A 20,157-nucleotide genomic window follows, 5' to 3' on the forward strand; every position below is an offset into this window, starting at 1 on the left:
TTAAAGTCTGAGTATTGAAAGTGAAGATCTTACCGAAGAACGGGAACCCGAAGGATGGAGTAAAGTTGGTGTCTTCTGCGGTTTACATCAGTATCGACCTTATTGAATCTTCGTTCAGAAGTGGTGACCTGATCTGAGATAACCTATACCTGTAAGAGTAGAAAGGGTGTTCATTCGCCAAGAAAAAGTTCAGTTCCTTCAAGCGGTCTTCATTACTTCCGTCGTGAATCCTTCAGGCAAAGCATTATTTGGCTAGGATCAATAGGAACGTCATGTTTGGCGAGGAATTCGTTACTTCAGGAAAGTCTGTCCTAATTCAAGGTATAAATAATTTGTACTTCCGCATTTATCACTTTAAATCTGTGTTCGCATTTACCACTTTAAGACAGTGTTCCAGAGTTGCCGTTTCGCTATTAACTTCCGGTTAAATTAGACTTTTGTTTACTTTTCATTTGTTTTGAGCAGAGTTTAATAAATGTTAATTTGTTTATAAACCTCGACTCAATTCTATGTTCATTGTTGTCGGAGACGTATCATAATAAATGAAATTCAAAATGTGTAAGTTCGTAAGATAATAACTATCCTGCAGCCAAGGAACATTAGCCTGGTAATTACAAAGTGGATGAATATTTCGTCTGCCTCCCAAATTTAATTTCCCATTTTTAGGAAACTGTTGACAGGTTTTGGATTGTTATCTTTTCATTTGGCATGATTCGCAATGTTTTACAGCTTAGCTCAAAATCCCACTTAAATAGATTTCAAACTTAAGAAAAAAAAAGACTGAAACCAATGAACAAAGTTGTGGGCTGAATATTTTTCAAGGTATTGTTTGTGTTTTAAGTGTTATTTTTTATATTTTGTGATATGAATAATATTGAGAACCCCTTCATGGACACTCAATTCTTTTTTTTTTCTGCAGCTTCCGGTTCAGACTTTTCCGTTTTGCAATGGCGATGATCTTTGCAATTGACGAGATGAACAAGAACCAGGAACTTCTTCCAAACATTACGCTGGGTTACTCAATTTACGATTCTTGTGGCAAGCCTAATGTATCCTTAAAAGCAACATTTGAGTTTTTAAATAGGCTGGGCACAACAACTTCCAACTGTAGAAAAGCTCCCATGGTTTCCGCTATCATCGGGGATTCTAGATCATCAATGTCTTTAGGGATCGCATCGTTAATTGGTCCATTTAGGATTCCTGTGGTAAACCAGTTGTTGATCTACTACTCGGTGGCTGATGTGTAACTTTCTAAAGCTCTTTCGTAAATATGATCAGATTTTCAGAAATAATGACTTGTACTGCTCCTATATCGCTGCATTTGCTCAGGGCTGGCAGGAAATATAAATTAAATCTTGTTTTTTTTTTACTTTAACTAGGCTGCTTGCTCATGTTCTAAGGTCAGAATGAGAATTAGAATCACAATAGACGTGAATATCCCTGAATTATTTCAAAAAATATGTAGTTTTGCCGCTGTTGTGATGACAAAACATAAAACTAACTATGAATTTCAATAAGATATAGTTAAAATAGCGAGCAAGAACAACAGGTAAGGTTCATGGGTTGCTTCATTGACCATTCAAAAATCCGAGGGCGGTAAGGAAGTAGCTGTTCCTAAAATGTCGGTTGTGTGACTTCGGGCCCCTCTACCTCCCCACTGATGATAGCAATGAGACAAGGGCATTTTCTGTGTGATTGGGGTCCTGTATGATGAACGCTGCTTTTTATGAGGAGTTGAATTTTGAAGCTGTACTCGATGTTGCGGAAAATATTGTTCATGATAGGCCTGGCTGCTTGCAACGTTCTGCAGCATTTTCCGATCCCCTTCGGCGGCTCCTTCATATAAGACGGTGATGCATCTGAACAGTACATTCTCCATGATAAATTTGAAGAAATTTGCTTTTTTTATTATATAATATACCAAATCTTCTGAAATCCAACGTGGATACAATATATAGCCGTAGCATGAACGGCGGTGCTCGGCATGACAGCTAATTACAGTGGTCATTTTATGCTTTTGAATCAACCCATTAGACAGCTGATCCCTCAATGAGGACTAGTATGTGGACCCTGGATTTCCCTTCATAAAGTATGCAATCACCTCCTTGGTCATTCCGTCGTTAGGTTCAACCAGCTAATTCACTCCTTTGCATCTCCGCGTCTCTATTTGAGATTCTGCCAACAAAAGTTGTGTCATTAGCAAATTGACGCATGGCATGTTTCGATGGTTTCAATTGTTCCATTTCATGTCAGAGAATGTATACAGTGTACAATCTAAAATTATTACACATTCAAGACATCCAGGTAAACAGAACAGAACTCAGAGCGAGAAGGATGCGAGAGAACTGCAGATTTTTGGGAGCGAAGGGAGTTTTTTTTTTACTACTTGGGTTAAAAAAAGGCGAGATTGTGCATGCGCGTAACATCATCCCGTAAAGCGCAAAAAGTTTAAAAAGAAGGCAGTCATATCCAAAGGGTAGCAGAATGAGAGGCGACCAGGTGATCCGGCTTTGGCTCAACTGGTATAGCCGGTAACGGGACGTGGCCAGGAAGAAATTATTTGCGTGAGGCAAGTTTCTGTGCTCAATGTCAGATGTCGGGGGTCCTGGAGTCTCACAGCCTCCCGGACGGTCACATCTGTACCAGATGGTGTCGAGCTGCAGATCCTGAGGGACCCAGTCAGAGAACTGGAAACGCAGCTCAATAACTGTCGCCTGGATAGTGAGAGCGAGCGGTTGATAGAGAGGAGCTACAGGCATGTGGTCACACTGGGGCCACGAGAGAAGACCAGTGGGTCACATTCAGGAGATGGAAAGGTAAGAGCCAGGTACTAGACAGTAGCCCTTTGGCTGTACTCCTTGATAATAAGTACTCCTGTTTGAACTGCCGGGGGGCGGGGGGGGGGGCAGCCGACCAGGGGGATTTGGCAGTTGCAGGCCTCTGGCCTTTGGAGCCACAAGGCCAGACACTGTAAGGGTAGGGAAAGGAAGAGAAAGGCAGTACAGATAGTGTACCTTTAATGCAAGAGTTTTGGGGAAAAGCTTTCAGTTGCAGGTTAAATAACACAGAAAGTAGCACAGTCGGCTACCACCCAGATTCCTGGCTTCGAGAATGCACGGGGAATGAAAATCTACTTACAGCGCACAACGAGTTCACTGATGTATCTGAGTACAGAGTGACCTACAATGTTTATAAATCGACCTACGCTATAGCCCACGCTCTCCATGATATGCTCAGCTGCCAAGATGGGAATGGACCATTTGCCAACCACAGTTGTGCCAATATTTCAAATTTCCAACCATGGCAGGTGAGCACAATTAAGACTATTCAACAGGCCAGTGGTACGGTAAGATGGACTCATGAGCTCACAATCTGTCTTGTAATATCTGTCAGTGTAACTTAGTATATGTGACTGCAATAACCAGTTTACTAATTTACCACTTAACCTAGTGTGGAAGGCTATTATATGAATGTTAATGTCACGTTCAGAAGTAAGTATACAAATAATTTCTGAGAATGTTTGCCAAACAAATCTTACATTCATGTCACTAACAAGAGAAAGTCTGCAGCTGTTAGAAATTCAATCAACACGGAAAAATTGCTGCAGAAAATTAGCAGGCCAGACGGCATCTATGAAAAATAAAAATGTCTATATTTCGGGCCGAAACCCTTTATCAGGAACATTACTGGGTGCTGCTGAATGGTGTCAGTCTGAAACGTCGACGGTACTATTTTCTGCCGATACTGTCTGACCTGCTGAGTTCCTCCAGAATGCTATATGTGTTTCTGCATTAATTTGGCGCTTTTCAAAAAATTAGGACGTCTCCTGCCTTCCCTCCTCAATTTTCCTCTCACCCCGTGCCTGGGTGTAACTATCCGCTACTGGCTTCTCTTCCGCAGATCTGTTTATCCTGCCTGTCGCCTCGCTGTCTTTCAATCCAGGTGTAAGTTATCGACCGGGATCTTCAATTGTCCATTTCCTTCCGAGTTCTCCCAGCAGTGTATAGAATTGTTGTTGTTTTTTTTTAACATTAGCGAACTTGATACAGAGTTTTCCTCTTTATCTTGGAGCTGGAGACTAGACATTAAAATCTCACTATGGTATGGATTTCTGATTTAGCTTCTACATTATATGAAGACAGTGAACTTCACGACAAAGATTGGGGAAAGGATTCATTTCGATAGTAACGGTGATCCGGTCCCAATATATGATATCGTAAACTGGCAACCGACAGACACCGGCGCTGTTACTGTAACAGTGGGGCAGTATGATGGAGCGGCGCCCAACGGACAGAAATTCATATTAGACGAAGAATCAATCATATGGGCAGGAGGACAATCCACGGTTAGTGGTATATGATGTTACACGTGATTTTTCCTTTCAGTCGATCATTCTGAAGTGAGTTTAAATTCAGAACAGTGTGTAATCACGACAGTACCAAATTCAAGATGATAAAACCAATAGTTCAACATTTCTTTCTTTCTTCAGGAAATAATAATAATAATAATAATAATAATAATAATAATAATAATAATAATAATAATAATAATAATAATAATAATGCTGGCGGTATTGTAGCAGCAACGGTCTTAAACCTGCCCGAAGCTAAATCCTGGGATGAGAGCAATGACCAGTCTCAAAGCAGTTCGCTATTTTGTTTAAGTTTAGTAAAATCTTCTGTGGGCTCCACGGCAGCGCAGCGACCCGCACGACGCTATTACACAAGGGATATTCTAAAGATCAATGTTCAATTACGGCGCGATCAGCAATAATTTGTATCTACTCCTCATGAGTTCCTTGGGTTGCCTGGGATGCTGCATTTTCCTGCGCAGTCCAAAGACGTAACTGTTCGTAGCTTATTTGGTAAAATAAAAATTACTAAAGATTGAAGACGGATCTTATTAAAAGATATAAGATCATTACAGCACAGATATAATTCCACTGGTGGCAGAACTCCTAACAGAGTTATGTCCACTCTGTGGCCTCTTTTTTTCTAGTTACTTCATTTGATCAATAAAGTCCCCCTGACGTGAGAGTTGTCCACCTGGAACGAGGAAGGCTGTATAAATGGACAACATGTTTGTTGCTTTGACTGCATCTAATGTGCTTCACGTGATGTCAGTAATGCAACGGGTTATTGGATAGCATTAAAGAGAGATTTTTGGACCTACACAGAAAGCCCACTACATTAGGTACCGTATTTCCCTAATAAAGTAGCCACTGAGTGTACGTTCGTTCTACTTTGATGCTGATGCCGATCCAATTTAAGACACGAAACAATGTGTATTCAGAATATGCTCATTTGTGCGTAGTTGTTGCAATGCGCGTTATTTTGCATTACAGTAGCGTTCCTGTTAACTCGACCCAATCTAGTTATTCAAGGAAACAGAGAAAAATAGAAAACCTACAACAGAACCGAGGTTTTACCGCCCATAATGTTGTGCCTAACATGTACTTACTTTAGAAATTACGTAGGCTACACAAAGCACTCTATTTTTCTAAGCCCATGTACCTATCCAAGAGCTTCTAAAAAGACCCTATTGTATCCGCCTCCACTAGTGTCGCCGGCAGTCCATTCCACACACTCATCAATCTTTGAGTTAAATATTTACCCCTGATATTTAGTCGGTACCTACTTCCAAACACCCTAACAATTTGTCCTCTCGTGTTAGCAATTTCAGCCTTGGGAAAAAGCCTCTCAATATCCGCACATCAATGCCTCTCATCAGCTCTATCAGGACTTCTCTCAACCACCGTCACTCCAAGGAGAAAAAGCTAAGTACTCTCAAACTATTTCACAAGGTATGTTTCCTAATCTAGGAAACATACTTGTAAATCTCCTCTGCACCCTGTTCTATAGTTTCCACATTGTTCATGTAGTGCGTTGACTGGAAATGAGCACAGAATTCCAAGTGGGGATTGACCAGGGTGTTATATAGCTGTAACATTACTTCTCGTCTCTTGAACTCAAGCCAACGGTTGATTATGGCCAATATACCGTATACCTTCTTAACCACACAGTCAACCTGCGCAGCTGCTTTCAGTTTCCTATGGATTCGGAGCAAAATATCTCTCTGGTTCTCCACACTGCCAAGAGTCTTACATTATATTCATCCATTATATTTCACCTACAAAATGAACCACCTCACAATTATATGGGTTCAACTCCACCTGCAAATTCTCTGCCAGATTGCGTATCCTATCGATGTTGCACACAAACCTCTGAGAGCCCACCACAGTATCCACAACAGCCGCAACCATTATTCTTCAATGGATTTACTAACCGATCCCGTCGCCTCCTCATCCAGGTGATTTATAAACATCACGAAGAAAATGGGTCCCAGAACAGATCCCTGAAGCACACCACTGGTCACAAACCTCCGTGCCTAATACGTCCCGTCTACAACTACTCTTTGCCTTCTGTGGACAAGCCCATTCTTGATCGACGAAGTAAGGTCCCCTTGGATCCCAAGCCTCCTCACTTTCTCAGTAAGCCTTGGTGAACTCCTTATACAGTGCACCGACTGCTCTACGTTCATCAGTGCGTTTAGTCACATCCTCAAAAAATTCAATCAGGCTTGTAAGACACGACCTCCCCAAATTATGCCTCTCCGCATTTTCATAAACCCAGTCAGTCTGGATCAATTCCATCAGCTTACCAACCACTGAAGTAAGACTCACTGCTATATAATTTCCTGGGCTATCTCTACTCCCTTTTTGAATAAGGGAAGAACATATGCAACCCTCCAATCTTCTGGAACCTCTTCCGTCCCCATTGATGATGCAAGTATTACTGCCAGTGTCTCAGCAATCTCTTCGCTCGCGTCCTACCACATCCTGGAGCATATTTCGTACCGTTCCGGTGCCTTATCCAACTTGACGCTTTCTAAAAGATCCAGCACATCCTGTTTCTTAATGTCTATATGCATAATATTTTCAGTCTGCTGTAAGTCGTCCCTATAATCGCCAAGATCCTTTTTTTTTGCCATGAATACTGAAGCAGACCATTCATTGTATTCCTCCGCTAAGTCCTTCGGTTCCATACACATTTTTGCCTGGCGCACTTGATTGGTCGTATTCTCTCACGCCTTATCCTCTTGCTCTTCACACTCTTGTAGAATGCCCTTGGGTTTTCCTTAACCCTGCTCACAAAGGCTTTCTCATGGCCACTTCTGGCTCTCCTTATTTCATTATTCAGCTCCTTCCTGCCAGACTTACTATATTCTAGATATCTATCATTACCCAGATTTTTGAACCTTTCAGAAGCATTTCTTTTTTTTTTACATGACTAGATTTTTTACAGCCTTTGTACACATGCTTCCTGTACACTACCGGGCTTCCTCTGTCTTATTGGAACTGCTCTCCCACTGAGAGACCTGACACCTGTCTCAAGATCATTTCCCAATACAAGATCAAGTACAAACTCTTCCTGTTGTAGGCTTATTGACATATGTTGTCACAAAACTTGCTGAACAGACATAACAAACTCAATGGAAAAGCCAAAAATATTTGGGAAAGTGAAATATACAATCACGTCAGTTTTTTATGATTACACCATTCCAGAATCTGTTTCCCTGTCAGTCCTCGATATCCCCTTTACTATTGAGTGGTCTATAACAACACGCAGTAGAGTTATTAAACCTTTGCTGTTTTTAATTTCCACCCACAGAGACTCAGTAGCCAATTCCTCCACGACTTTCTCCTTTTCTGCAGCCAAGACACTATATCTGATCAGCAGTACACGTCCTCACCGCTTTTTCCTCCCTCCCAGTGTTTCCGAAACATCTAAAGCCTAGCACTCTTAGTAGCCATTTTGGCCTCGGAGCCATCCAAGTCTCTGTAATGGCCACAACACCATGGCTCCAAGTGCTGCTCCATGCTCTGAAGTCATCCGCTTGTTGATGATACTCCTTGCCTTAGAACAGACACATCTCAGAACATTAGTCTGAACGCATCCTTTTCTATCACCTGCCAATTCCCCATCTCGCAGTACCTATATTCTTTTTCTATTTGTGAGCCAACTATTTCTGTGTCCGTTCCTCAGTCATTTTTGTCTTCTCTCATTAGCATGGTAGTTTGGCCCACGAAACAACCACAAACTGAACGTTTTATTTACGTGTTTTTCACCATTCTCTGTAAATTCGAGAATCTGTTCTATATGGAAACCCATGGATATCAGAGCTTTCAAAGACATCAAATCCAAGTCTGACACCAACGAGTATTCTACGGTTGACAACTCTTTGATGACATTTTTCTGCATTCTGATATTTAATCTGAACAACAGTATTGATCATGTCTGCATGCCTTTTGTGCATTAACGTGCTGTCAAATGATTGGCCGATTAGATCTTTGCATTAACGATCAGATGTACAGGCCTAACTGGTACAGTAGACATTGAGATTAGCTGCAACTTCAGGCAGCAATCAATGAAAAAAAATGGCCAGGAATTACTGGTCATAGGGAGTAGTGCAGCTCCGAAATTCTCTACACCAGAGGGTCTACCTTTGAGCTGCACCTTTGGTGGAAGAGGACATATTTTGTTTCCACTAGGCCAGGCAGCTGTGGGCTATGTGAAATGCCACAACTGATTAGATAAATGTGGCAGATAAAGCATGACTCTATGTTTGTTGAGGTATGCCTTTGGGATTGACTATCCAGTCCAGCTGCTATTCCATTGTCTGTTAGTTTTCAACAATTAAGTTCATTCACCTTGCTTCACCTCTGAAGCTTCCTTTAAGTTTACTTTTCCTCAGAAGGGCTCTCAAAGCTGCTGTGCAGTTTGACCCTATAGTTAAGAAAGCTTACGGTTCATTGGCCTTCATCAATTCCGGGATTGAGTTTAGGAGCCGGCAGGTAATGTTATAGCTATATAGGACCCTGGTCAAACCCCACGTGGAGTACTGTGCTCAGCTCTGTTCGCCTCACTATAAGAACGTCGTGGAAATCATAGAAAGAGTGCAGAGGAGATTTACAAGGATGTTGCCTGGTTTGGGGAGCAAGCCTTATGTGAACAGTTTGAGTGAGCTCGGCCTTTTTTCCTTGGAGCAACGGAAGATGAGAGGATCACGTTTTCGGACCACTTTCCCTTCAATATATCTAAATCTAAATGGTCACAACTTGAGAGAAATCTATATATTAGGGATAAAATGGCAGAGTTGCTTATTCTGTGCCTTATCCATGAGTTTAACAGGGGCAAAACCGCTGCTTCACAGAGTCAGACACTGGAGGTCAATCCTGTCCTCCCCTGCTCACTTTATAGGCTTTGAATGTCCTCCACGTCCGACACCGGCTGCTCTGCTCCCCTCTGACACGCGATAGACACGTGCGTTGATAGATTAACTAGTCGTTGTAAATAGCCCCCAAAGATTCGGCGAGTGTGAAATCTATGGGGACTTCTTTAGAATATGGTGATAAGCATAAAAAGATCCTTTAGCCGTTGGTGTATGTGGGTGGCTGCTGGTCGGAACAGACTCGGTGAGTTGAAGGGTATTTTTCCGTGCTGTTTCTTTCAATGACTATCTGCATGTTTGCTCGTTCTTACTGGAAGCAAATTGGCTAAAGTGGTAAAGGTATCGGGAAAAAATACGCCGTGTCTGTGGGCAGTATTTGGATGTAGTCCATAAACAGCAACGTTATTGAAAATGCATTCTGAAGACGACTCCTAATATTAGCTCACTATGGGATAGTCACCGTAAAAGCCTGAGAATATAAGTACAGCCTCCAGAATAAAGTTCTGTTTGATATTGTCCCGGGATATAATAGACATCTTTTCAGGTTCACTTTCGTTATTCAATTTGGCACAATATAAATCGCTCAACCTTTCCAAATTCAAAGTAAACATTATTAAAGTACATGCATGTTATCGAATACTACCGTGAGATTGATTTTCTTGTACTCAAACAAAGTAGAATAAAGAATTACTGTAAAAACAATGAAAACTACGTATAAAAACAACCTGCCCCAAAGAACAGTAGTTGAAGAAATAGAAATAGAAAAAAATACTCATAATACCTAAGTAAGCAAATAATGCCGAACCAATTATTACTGCTTTATGCGTCCAAGCTAAGTTAGCCAATATCATCAACTTTGCTTCCAACTGCCAGCCTGCCCTTAACTTCACTTGATGCATTTCTGAGGCCTCCCACGCCTTTCCCGATATTTATGTCTCCATCTTTGAAGAAAAATGCCAACCTACAGCTATTATAAACCTACGAACTTCCACGGTTACCTTGACAATACTTCCAATCCTGTCTCTTATAAAATGCTATTGCATTTTCTCAGTCCCTTCGCCTCGGCTGCATCTGTTCCTAGGATGACTCTTTAGTTTCTAGATGTCCATCTTCAAAGGCCGGAATTTCCTTTCCTCCAGCGTTGATGATACCATCACCCACATCTTCTTCATTTCCCAGACATTCACACTCACCCCATCACCCTACCGCCTTGAAGGGATAGAGTTCATCTTGTCCCATCTGCTACTTCAGGAACGTGAGTACTCAACACGACATTTTCTGCACATTCGGCCCTCTTCCACTGGGCCCTGCACACTAAAGTATCTCCACACAGTCTCCGTTTTCAATGGGGTTCACTTACTTTGTGATTCCTTTGTGCTTTTGTCCCGCCTCATTAACCATCCTCCTGGCATATATCCTTGCAAGCGACAGATACAAGTATGCGACAGTTGCCAATTTATCTCCTCCCTTACCTTCATTCCGAGTTCAAATCAACCGTTCAATCTGAGGCAAACCGTCACTTGCGAATAGTTTGGAGTCGTTTATGGCATTCAGTACTCCCGAAGCATTCTTCCCTACATTGGTGAGTCCTGGCGTGCGTTTGTCCATTTGCTAAAAAAGTAATTTCCTGGTGGCCAGCCATTTTAAATCCATCTCCATTCCCGTTCCGACATGTCGGTCCTTGGCCTCGTCCACTTTCGTGGTTGTGGAGAACCACCTCATACTATTTGTAGGTGGCCTGCAACCTTATGACATAAATGTCGGTTTCTCATTCTGGTAATTTTCTTTCCCCATTCTTTAATACTAAAACTGAACTCGTATTTATACTTCTAAACTACCCATCAACTCCCCTGTTTTGACTAAATTTTTCTGCTTTTCCCATGGCTTCCACCGCTATCAGACTCCTTCCTGTCCATTACTTTACCTTTCCCACTCAGCTGGTTCTTCTCTCCCATCCGCTTCATTCTCATTTTTATACTGGCGTCCCTGCTATATTTTTCAGAAGAGGAGTCGCGGCCCGAAACGCTGACTGTCTCACCTGTTGAGTTCCTACAGGATTCTGTGGGTGATACTGAGACCATAACTTGTAGAGTCCTTTAAGTGAGACAAGAGGTTGTGGATTGAGTAATATTGTGGTAAGTGAACTGCGTCCTTCCATTTTTACTTATGATTATCACATCACGCGTTTAATCTTTCCGTAGGTTCCAAAAGCTGTTTGTTCAGAAAGTTGTGATTCCGGAACCCGGAAGGCACATAGAAAAGGACAACCTAAGTGTTGCTATGATTGTACGAAATGTCCACAAGGAGAAATTAGCAATACAACAGGTAAGACATCTCTCTGAAATTCCATTAATTAATAGTGTGTACATAATTAGTTTTGAAATATAAACTTGTCCCCGTCTCTGTCCAATATTGATTTGTTACATTTCAGATTCAACCGGTTGCCTTAAATGCTCAGCAGAGTACAAGTCCAATGAGAATCGGGTTGAGTGCATACCAAAAGAAATCGAATTTCTATCATTTGATGAAATCATGGGCATTATCTTGGTGACCCTGGCATTGGTTGGATTTTGTATGACATTGCTCGTATTTGCAACGTTCTACACTCATAGAGAGACGCCGATTGTTAAAGCTAATAACTCAGAACTAAGTTTCATACTTCTTGTTGCTTTAATGCTCTGCTCTCTTTGTTCAGTTACATTTATCGGAGAACCATCAACATGGTCTTGCACGCTTCGCCACACTTCATTCGGTATCATATTTGTTCTCTGTGTGTCTTGTGTTTTGGGTAAAACGATAGTTGTGGTCTTGGCGTTCAAAGCGACTCTGCCCAACAATAGTATATTGAAGTGGTTTGGCCCAACTCAGCAGCGACTGACAGTCTTAATTCTTACTTCGCTACAGTGCGTAATATGTACTATCTGGCTCGCCACATCGCCTCCATACCCTCGGAAGAGTACGGAACATTTTAACGAGATAATAGTTTTTGAATGCAACCTTGGGTCTGAACTTGCCTTTCATTGCGTGCTCGGTTAAATTGGATTGCTCTCCTGTGAGTGTTTTGTGGTCGCCTTTCTAGTTCGACAACTTCCTGACAACTTCAATGAAGCCAAACACATCACATTCAGCATGCTGATCTTTTGTGCCGTTTGGATTACCTTTATCCCAGCCTACGTGAGTTCTCCTGGGAAATATACGGTGGCAGTAGAAGTATTTCCCATATTAGCGTCTAGCTATGCGTTGCTTTTCTGTATTTCTGCTCCCAAATGCTATATTATACTCTTTAAGAGAGAACAGAACACAAAGAGACATGTCATGGGCAAAATGCCAAAAAATTAAGTATATATAACGAATTATCTAGATTGTACGATTGAGTCGTTACCTCCTTAAATTTTTCGTGTGCATTGTTTGATTTAACATTATAAGTATCCCATTATATCGTAACAATGTTCGTTGGGTGAACCATACATTGCGCAGTAAAATAAATACAGCGAAGAATAGGCTCGGCGGCCCACGAAGTTTTTCTTTTCGAACCATTAACATAGTTATCAAATGGCTAACTAAACTAATCCCTTCTGCCTACAAATATCCATAGCCTTCCATTCTCCACCCATGCATTTGCCTATCTCAATCTCTCATAAAATTTTCTAATATTTCCTGCCTCCCCCCCACTAACCCCCCAACCAAGGTAACACATTCCAGGCACCCACCAACTTGCGTTGCCCGGAGCCAACCGGATGTAATACTTGATGGTCGCAACTCATTTGAAATTACCCTCCCTCACCTTAAATACTTGTTCTTTGACATTTTCAGGCCTGGAAACATGCACTGCTTGTCCACGGAATCATCATCGTATAAATTAAAATACCACTCCTCAGCCACCGCAGATCTGGAGAAAGAATCCAAGTTTGTCCAGCCTCTCATTATGACACATCACCTCTAATCCAGTAAGCATCCTGGTAAAGCTTTTCTGCATAATTTCAAATTGTGCACATCCTTGCTATAATGGGGCGACCAGAGCGGTATGCAAAACTCCTGAGGCAACATAAGGAAAGTTTTCTGAAGCTGCAAGCAATTAACACATTTTTCAGGTCTCTTAGTAGTTTTCGCATCGTTAACTTTCGCCTGTGAACTGATATAAACAGATAACCATATGACAATTACAGCACGAGATCAGGTCATCTCGGACCTTCTAGTCCGCGCCGAAGGCTTACTCTCACCTCGTCCCACCGATCTGCATTCAGCCCATAACACTCCATTGTTTTCCTGTCTATATTCCTATCTATTTAAAAAAAATGACAAAATCGAACCTGCCTCTACCAGTTCTGCTGGAAGCTCTATTTGATTTATAGAATGGCATAGCATATAAACAGGCCATTTGGCCGGCTATGTCTGTGCCAGCCGTCATGTCAAATTAAACTGATTTAACAATCTAACTTCCTGAAAATGACCCATACCTCTGCATTTCATGCATGTTCATGTGGCTGTCTAAATGCCTCTTTAACGACACTATTATGACCGCTACTACCGCTACCCCTGCGAGCACTTACGCGAATCATATTATTCCGTGTGAAAAAAGTGCGAAACTGCTCCTTTAAACTTTCCCGCTTTCACCTTAATGCAATGTCCTTTAAACTTCGTCATTGTTACTCGAGGGATTTGGGAAAGGGGTAGCACCTTTCTCCTACGTTCGTAGTTATCTTACAAAGCTGCATCAGATCTCCACTTAACGTGGAACTCCATTTTCCCGGCTTTACAGCCGGAGTTAAATCCTATTGGGTTGCATATCTAATGAACCTTTCTGAGACACGTCTCCCATCAGATCTACTATGTGGTTCGCTCAGTGAGAACAGATCCAACTTTACCGTGAATGGAAAACTTAATGCAAAGTTTATTCAAAGTCATCTTAATTTTCAAAAGGAACTTTACGGAACCATATTCAGAAGTTCTGTACAATGCCCGCAAGAAAGCGGCACAACTCGCCATCTTAACACAAGGGTGCAGTAACTGTCCGAAACAACGTATTATTCGCATCCATTCCCTTGCCAATCTGATTTGATGCGCCTCCATGAATTTCTCGGTTTCAAACTATTAATAACACGCTAATAGTATAAATATTATTATCGTTGAGTAAAAATATTATTAATGGAATGCTAAACATTCTGCAAGTTAGGCGTCCTGCAATCAACAGAGAGGGAGTGCATTAAAAGGACGACAGCTTTTTTTCAAATAGGTTCGCCATCAAGGTATAAAAGGCAGAGCTTCGCGTCAGTTTCTTTAAGTTAGTCAGCGATCAATCAACAAAAAGGATTCTTTAGGACGGGTGAATGGAAAATTGCATTCGAGTATGGAAGTTTGTAGGGTAGTGTTGACTCTTCTGGCTTAGGCGAGATCATTCTCTGGCGAGGTACAGTATCTGGAAACGTGCTCTTTTTTGAAACATAAAACATAAAAAAACCTACAGCACAATACAGGCCCTATGGCCCACGTTACTGTACCGAACAGGTACGTACATTATAAATTACCTAGGGTTACCCCTAGCTCTCTATTTCTGTAAGCTCCACGTATGCATCGAGAAGACCCCAAAAAATAATTTATTGCATCCGCCTCCACCACAACCGCCGGCCCATTCCACGCATTCACCACTCGCTGCGTAAAAAAAAGCAACTCACACCTGACCTCCCATCTGTACATATTTCCAAACACCTTAAAATTACGCCCTCTCTTGTTATCCATTTCAGCCCTGGGAAAAAAAAAAGAAACAACGGATTATCCACATAATCATACAACGCTATCAGGTCACCTCTCATGCTCCATCGCTCCGTGTTCACTTAACCTCATCTCTTAAGGCACGTTCCCCAAATCCAGGCAACATTCTTGTGAATCGACTGTGCACACTTTGTAGAGCTTCCACATCCTTCCTGCAGTTAGATGATCACAATTGAGCACGGTACTCCACGTTCATCATTTTTTATTCCTCGTCTGTTACAGTATATTGATGCAGTGGGAATGTTCCAAGGGCAGTGTTATGTACTGGCTGCAGGAAATACGAATACTGGGAGACTTCCAGTCTCCAGCATAAACATCTCTACACCGGGGTGATGCTGCAGCTCATGAGAGAACATGTTAAAGAACGGGAGCTGAAACTTGATAACCTCAATTTATTGGGGAGAAAGGGGATGTCATAGATACGTGCTAAACTGAGGTAGTCAAGCCTAGGTTAGAGGTGACAGGAAGCTGGTTGTTTGCCAATTGAAGGAAGAGAAGTGCACTATCAGTGCAGAATACACCTGCGGCCATTATACGTAATAATAAGGATACTACTTTAGAAATTTTGAGGTGCACTGGGGGCAGCCACAGTGACCGAGTGCCTCTCGTTAGTTGTGGCTCGGAAGAGTAGAGAAGTAAAGAGGACTGCAGTGCTGAAAAGAAATCCTTAATCAGGTGAGCGGAGTCGAGATCGTGTAGGCTTTTCAGAGACACACGGAAGGTATGTTGCCTCTCTCATGCCAGGGTCAGGGTTGTCTCAGTTCGGGTCCATGGCATTTTCGAGGGTGAGCAGCTGGAAGACTTGCTGCATATTGACAGAAAAGACATATGTAGACAAGGTGAAAATATACTGAATAGTGATTTTAGGGAGATATGTAGAAAGCTTGAAAGCAGGACCTTCCTGGCAGTACTCGCCGGATTGTAGCCTGTGACATATGTCAGCAAGTCTGCGAATGGGATGATTTGATAGGTGAACGCGTGGCAGAAGAACTGGTGCAAGGAGCAGTGGTTTCGATTTATGGATCGTTAGAATATCTTCTGGGGAGGGTACGCAGTGTACAAAAGGGACGGATTACACTGACACGCAAGGGAGTTAATATTCTTGCGGGCAGGGTTTAAACTAATGTAGCAGCAGGGAGAGAACTGGAGTGAAGGTGCGGAGGATGAGATAGTTAACTTACAAATAAAATGTTATTCTCTAGCAAGACTTCTGGTAAGAAAATACTGATAACGGGGCAAAGATACAATTAACAGATTGAGTAACAATGTAAAAGGCAGACGAAACCAAAATAGGCAAATACAGGACTGAAGATGTCGTAGTCAATGGCATGCAGTATACGGGATGAGGCAGATGTACCTGTAGTATGTATGCTGTTATAAGCATCAGTGGATTATGACTGGCAGAGTATTGTAGCTGGGAGCTTAACGACCATAGATACACTTCGTATCGAAAACCCAGGCAAGTAAGCGAAGGGGAAGGCGTGTCTCATTTGGTTAAGAATAAAATGAAGCCGTTTGAAATAGGTGACATAATGTCGAAAGGTGTTGAATCATGTTGTTAGAGCTAAGAAAATGCAAGGGTAAAGCGATCCCGATTGGAGTTATGTACAGACCACACACTGTGGGAAAGATGCGCATATCAATTAACAAAAGGAGATAGAAAGGGTAATTTTAGAATAGGCATGGGGAGCTTTCAAAATGCAGATAAATTGCAAATAAATCAAGTTGATGCTCGATCGCAAAGGAGGAATTTCTAGAATGTCTGTGCTTTGGTTCTTAGAGTAACTCATGGTTGTGCAGAGCAGCGGTGCAGCTATTCTGGAATAGGTGTGAGCAATGAGGCGGACGTTATTGGAGAGCTTAACGTGAATAACCCTTTCGGGCAAGTGATCATAATATGACTGAATTCATCATGCAATTTGAAAAAGAGACGCTAAATTTAGACGTATTTGTATTACGGTGGAGTAAAGGACATTGTAAAGGCATGGGAGGGGATCTGGCAAAAATTGATTGGAAAACAACACACAGAGATGAGGGCAGAACAACAATGGCTGATTTTTTAAAAAAGAAATTTGAAAGGCATAGCATATATCATCTAACAAGGAAATAAGTATTATATAGGAATGATAACGCAACCGTGGCTTACAAAGGAAGACGAAGCCTACATAACGATAAATACATAAATACATACATACATACATACATACATACATACATACATACATACATACATACACACATACATAAATAAGCAGATGGATAGATAGATAGAAACACTTTGGAAGCTTCCAAATAGCAAACATTGATCACTAGGAAGTTATTCAGAAGGAAATATGGGACACGAAAGTAAGGTAGCCAATAATATTAAAGATGATACCAGAAGTTTGTTCAGATTCATAAAGTGAAACAAGGGAAGCGAGAGTGGATGTCGGACAACTGGAAAACGACGATGGAGAGGTAATAAGACCAGAAGACGATAAGAGATTGGAGCCGAATTAGGCAATTTGTCCTATCCAGTATTCTTCACCATTTCATCAGGGCTGAACTATTTTTCCTCTCAATTTACACCGTAATGCTTCATGCTCTGAACGATCCAGACTGCATCAATGTTAGATTTAAATGTACACAAATAATTGTCCTCCACAGCTCCACCGAGGCCGCCTTTTAGAAAGCGTTTGTGGAAGAACTTCTGTGAAGTAGTGAAGCTGTGTAACTATTTCGCAGGGAGATATGGATGCCAGGCCTTTATTAATACCGGTACTCAAGGCAGCGGTTGATCTATTCTTAATTGGCCAGGGCCTGAAGAGATTCGTGATGAAGTCAGGGCATAGGTGCTGATAGGAAGACAACGCTGGATGGACGTTTCGATCGGGCAAATTAAGGCAAGGTGGATGAACATGACTAGGGAATCAAAATAGAATAGGCCTGTGGGTCCGGAGTTCGGAGTTCAATTGCAGTGTCCTCCATAAGATTTTCCCATATCATTCCCAAAAGCGCGTGTTTTTCTCCGAGTGCTCAAGTTGTCAGCAATATTCCAAACAGTATTGGAATTAGTAGATAAAATGGTCACTGAAAATTGCCTTGTCACTAGGCTAGAGCTGAATTAGTGGATTTCTGGGCTGTACGGTTTGACGGGCTTAAAGGCACTGTGCTGGAGAAAGGGGAATCAGACAGGAGAGGACAGAAATCCATTGAGAAAAAAAGTGGGAGGAGCACAGGAGGGAGATGATGGGCAGGTAAGTAGATACGGTGATAAAGGTAATTGGGAATGGGGAATGATGTAAGTGGGATGAGGCATTACCGGAAGTTCGAGAAAGCGATGCTATTCTATCAGGAAGGAGGATATCCGAATGGATAAAAAGGTGTCATTACTCCAAGATGGTTGCGGACTCATGGTGACAGTGGATGAGGCCATCGGAAGAGAAATTAACATGGGTGGACACTGGAATATCCCGTTTTTATTTCTGGAAGTCAGACAGTGGCTGGTCATCGAAGTGGTCTACCAAACTAAGACGCGTCTTGTCGATATGAATCCGGCCACAACGGGAGCACCAGTTACAGAGGCTGACCGCAACAGACTCACAGATGAGCTGTCGTATCACCTGGAAGGGCTGTTTGTGTTCCTGAAAGGTAGTGAGAGAGTATGTGTAGGGAAGGTGTAGCGCTTGTTCTGCTTGAAAGAATGAGTGCTAGCAGGGAGACCTGTCGGGAGGGCAAAATAGAGAAGGGAGTTAAGTAGGGAGCGATTTCTGCACACAACAGAAAGTGGGATGGAGGAGGGAAAGGGTTAATCCCGTTGGAGTTGCCGGGAGGGAAAGTGAATTATGTGCCGGACGCAAAGGCCAATAGCGTGGTAGATGGGGAAACGAGGATCCCTATCCCTGGTGGCCTGGTAGAACAATGGCCTGAGGGCAGACAAGTGAGAAACGGAGGAGATCCTGTTGCGGCCAGCGTTAATTTTGCAGGGAAGGAAGCCCTTTCCTTTGAATTAGGAGGACATCTGCTTAGCTCTGGAATGAAAATTATTCTAGAGCAAGTGCAGCGGAAACAGAGGGATTGTGCGAAGGGGATGGCATTTTTATAAGGAACAGAGTGGGAAGGGGTAGTTTCAGGTCTGTGGAATTATAATATAGATCAATAGGTAAGCTGTCTCCAAAGAGAGTGACAGAAAATCGAGAAAGGCGAGAGAGGTGTGGGAAATGGACCAGATAAATCTGAGGCCCGGTAGCAGCACTAATGCAGTCGTCGATGTAGCGTTAAAAAAGTTGTGGAGAGATACAAATGTAGACTTGGAGCATAGACTGATCCTCAATAAAGTGACAGACATAGCTGAGACACACAATAGTGCCCTATTCTTTCAAGCAAACGGAAGAACCGAAGAGAATTTACTGAGAGTTAGGATGAGTTCCGATGGACAGAGGAGAGCCGTAGTGGAAATAAACTTAGTGAGTCTGGTGTCCAGAGCAGATGGTATATTCGGAATGAGTGAGATTCTAATTGGAGAGAAGACCGGTGATGTCGAGATGGTTGATGCCCTAACTGCAGTTAGAATTTTAAAAAGATCTAGAACAGACACAGGGAAATAACAGGGTACGAGGAAGAGAAGGAGGAGAAAAGGTGGGAGAAAAGGTCATCGGTGCATGGTTTAGAGACTTTGCCAACGAAATACGCACAGAGGCGGAGGCGGTAGAAGAAGAGCTCAGCGTCATGGTGGGCACGGATCTCACTGAGCGCATGCAGTTGGCTAAGATCTCCCAGTGGCCAGCAATTTCAATTCCACTTCTCATTCCCATTCTTCCATGTTGGTCCATAATCTCCTATACTGTTGCGATGACACCACACTGAGGTTGAAGAGAAACACTCAGCTTCCATGAGGGTAGGCTGCAACCAGTTTATTGTCCTTAATTGGTCGGGGGAATAGGTTCAATAGTTGAGAGTTAGTGTTGCAATTCTATGATACCCTGTCCTGGGCCTAGCCAATAGTGAGGCTTTATTGGCAAGAGACAGAATTACTTCATTAGAAGGAAGTGACATAGGGTTTAAGAATGTTTTGAATCTTGGTTTGTGGAGTTATAGAATGGCTGGGTGAAAAATACGTTATTGGAATTATATATAGGCCTCCAAATAGTAGCCAAGATGTGTTTTGAGATTGCAAAG

At 42.2% G+C, this 20,157-nt stretch overlaps 1 protein-coding gene across 1 annotated transcript; it reads left to right on the forward strand.

Annotated features, from left to right (window-relative positions):
• The first annotated feature begins 3,015 nt into the window (after positions 1 to 3,015).
• On the forward strand, positions 3,016 to 12,267 carry LOC132403268 (extracellular calcium-sensing receptor-like). Its single transcript, XM_059986696.1, has 4 exons — positions 3,016 to 3,307; positions 4,121 to 4,345; positions 11,433 to 11,556; positions 11,663 to 12,267. Exons 1-4 carry the CDS (start codon positions 3,020 to 3,022, stop codon positions 12,265 to 12,267), a joined length of 1,242 nt encoding a protein of 413 aa, XP_059842679.1. The 5' UTR covers positions 3,016 to 3,019.
• The last annotated feature ends 7,890 nt before the right edge of the window (positions 12,268 to 20,157 follow it).

This window comes from Hypanus sabinus, chromosome 2 (assembly GCF_030144855.1).
Source record: "Hypanus sabinus isolate sHypSab1 chromosome 2, sHypSab1.hap1, whole genome shotgun sequence".
In the NCBI taxonomy this organism is placed as follows: domain Eukaryota; kingdom Metazoa; phylum Chordata; class Chondrichthyes; order Myliobatiformes; family Dasyatidae; genus Hypanus; species Hypanus sabinus.

Excerpts from the sequence above, each read along its gene's own strand:
- LOC132403268 (XM_059986696.1), top strand. The coding sequence starts at position 3,020 with ATGCAAGAGTTTTGGGGAAAAGCTTTCAGTTGCAGGTTAAATAACACA. Across the intron at positions 4,346-11,432 it reads GGGCAGGAGGACAATCCACG|GTTCCAAAAGCTGTTTGTTC; the intron begins GTTAGTGGTATA and ends ATCTTTCCGTAG. Across the intron at positions 11,557-11,662 it reads AGAAATTAGCAATACAACAG|ATTCAACCGGTTGCCTTAAA; the intron begins GTAAGACATCTC and ends GTTACATTTCAG.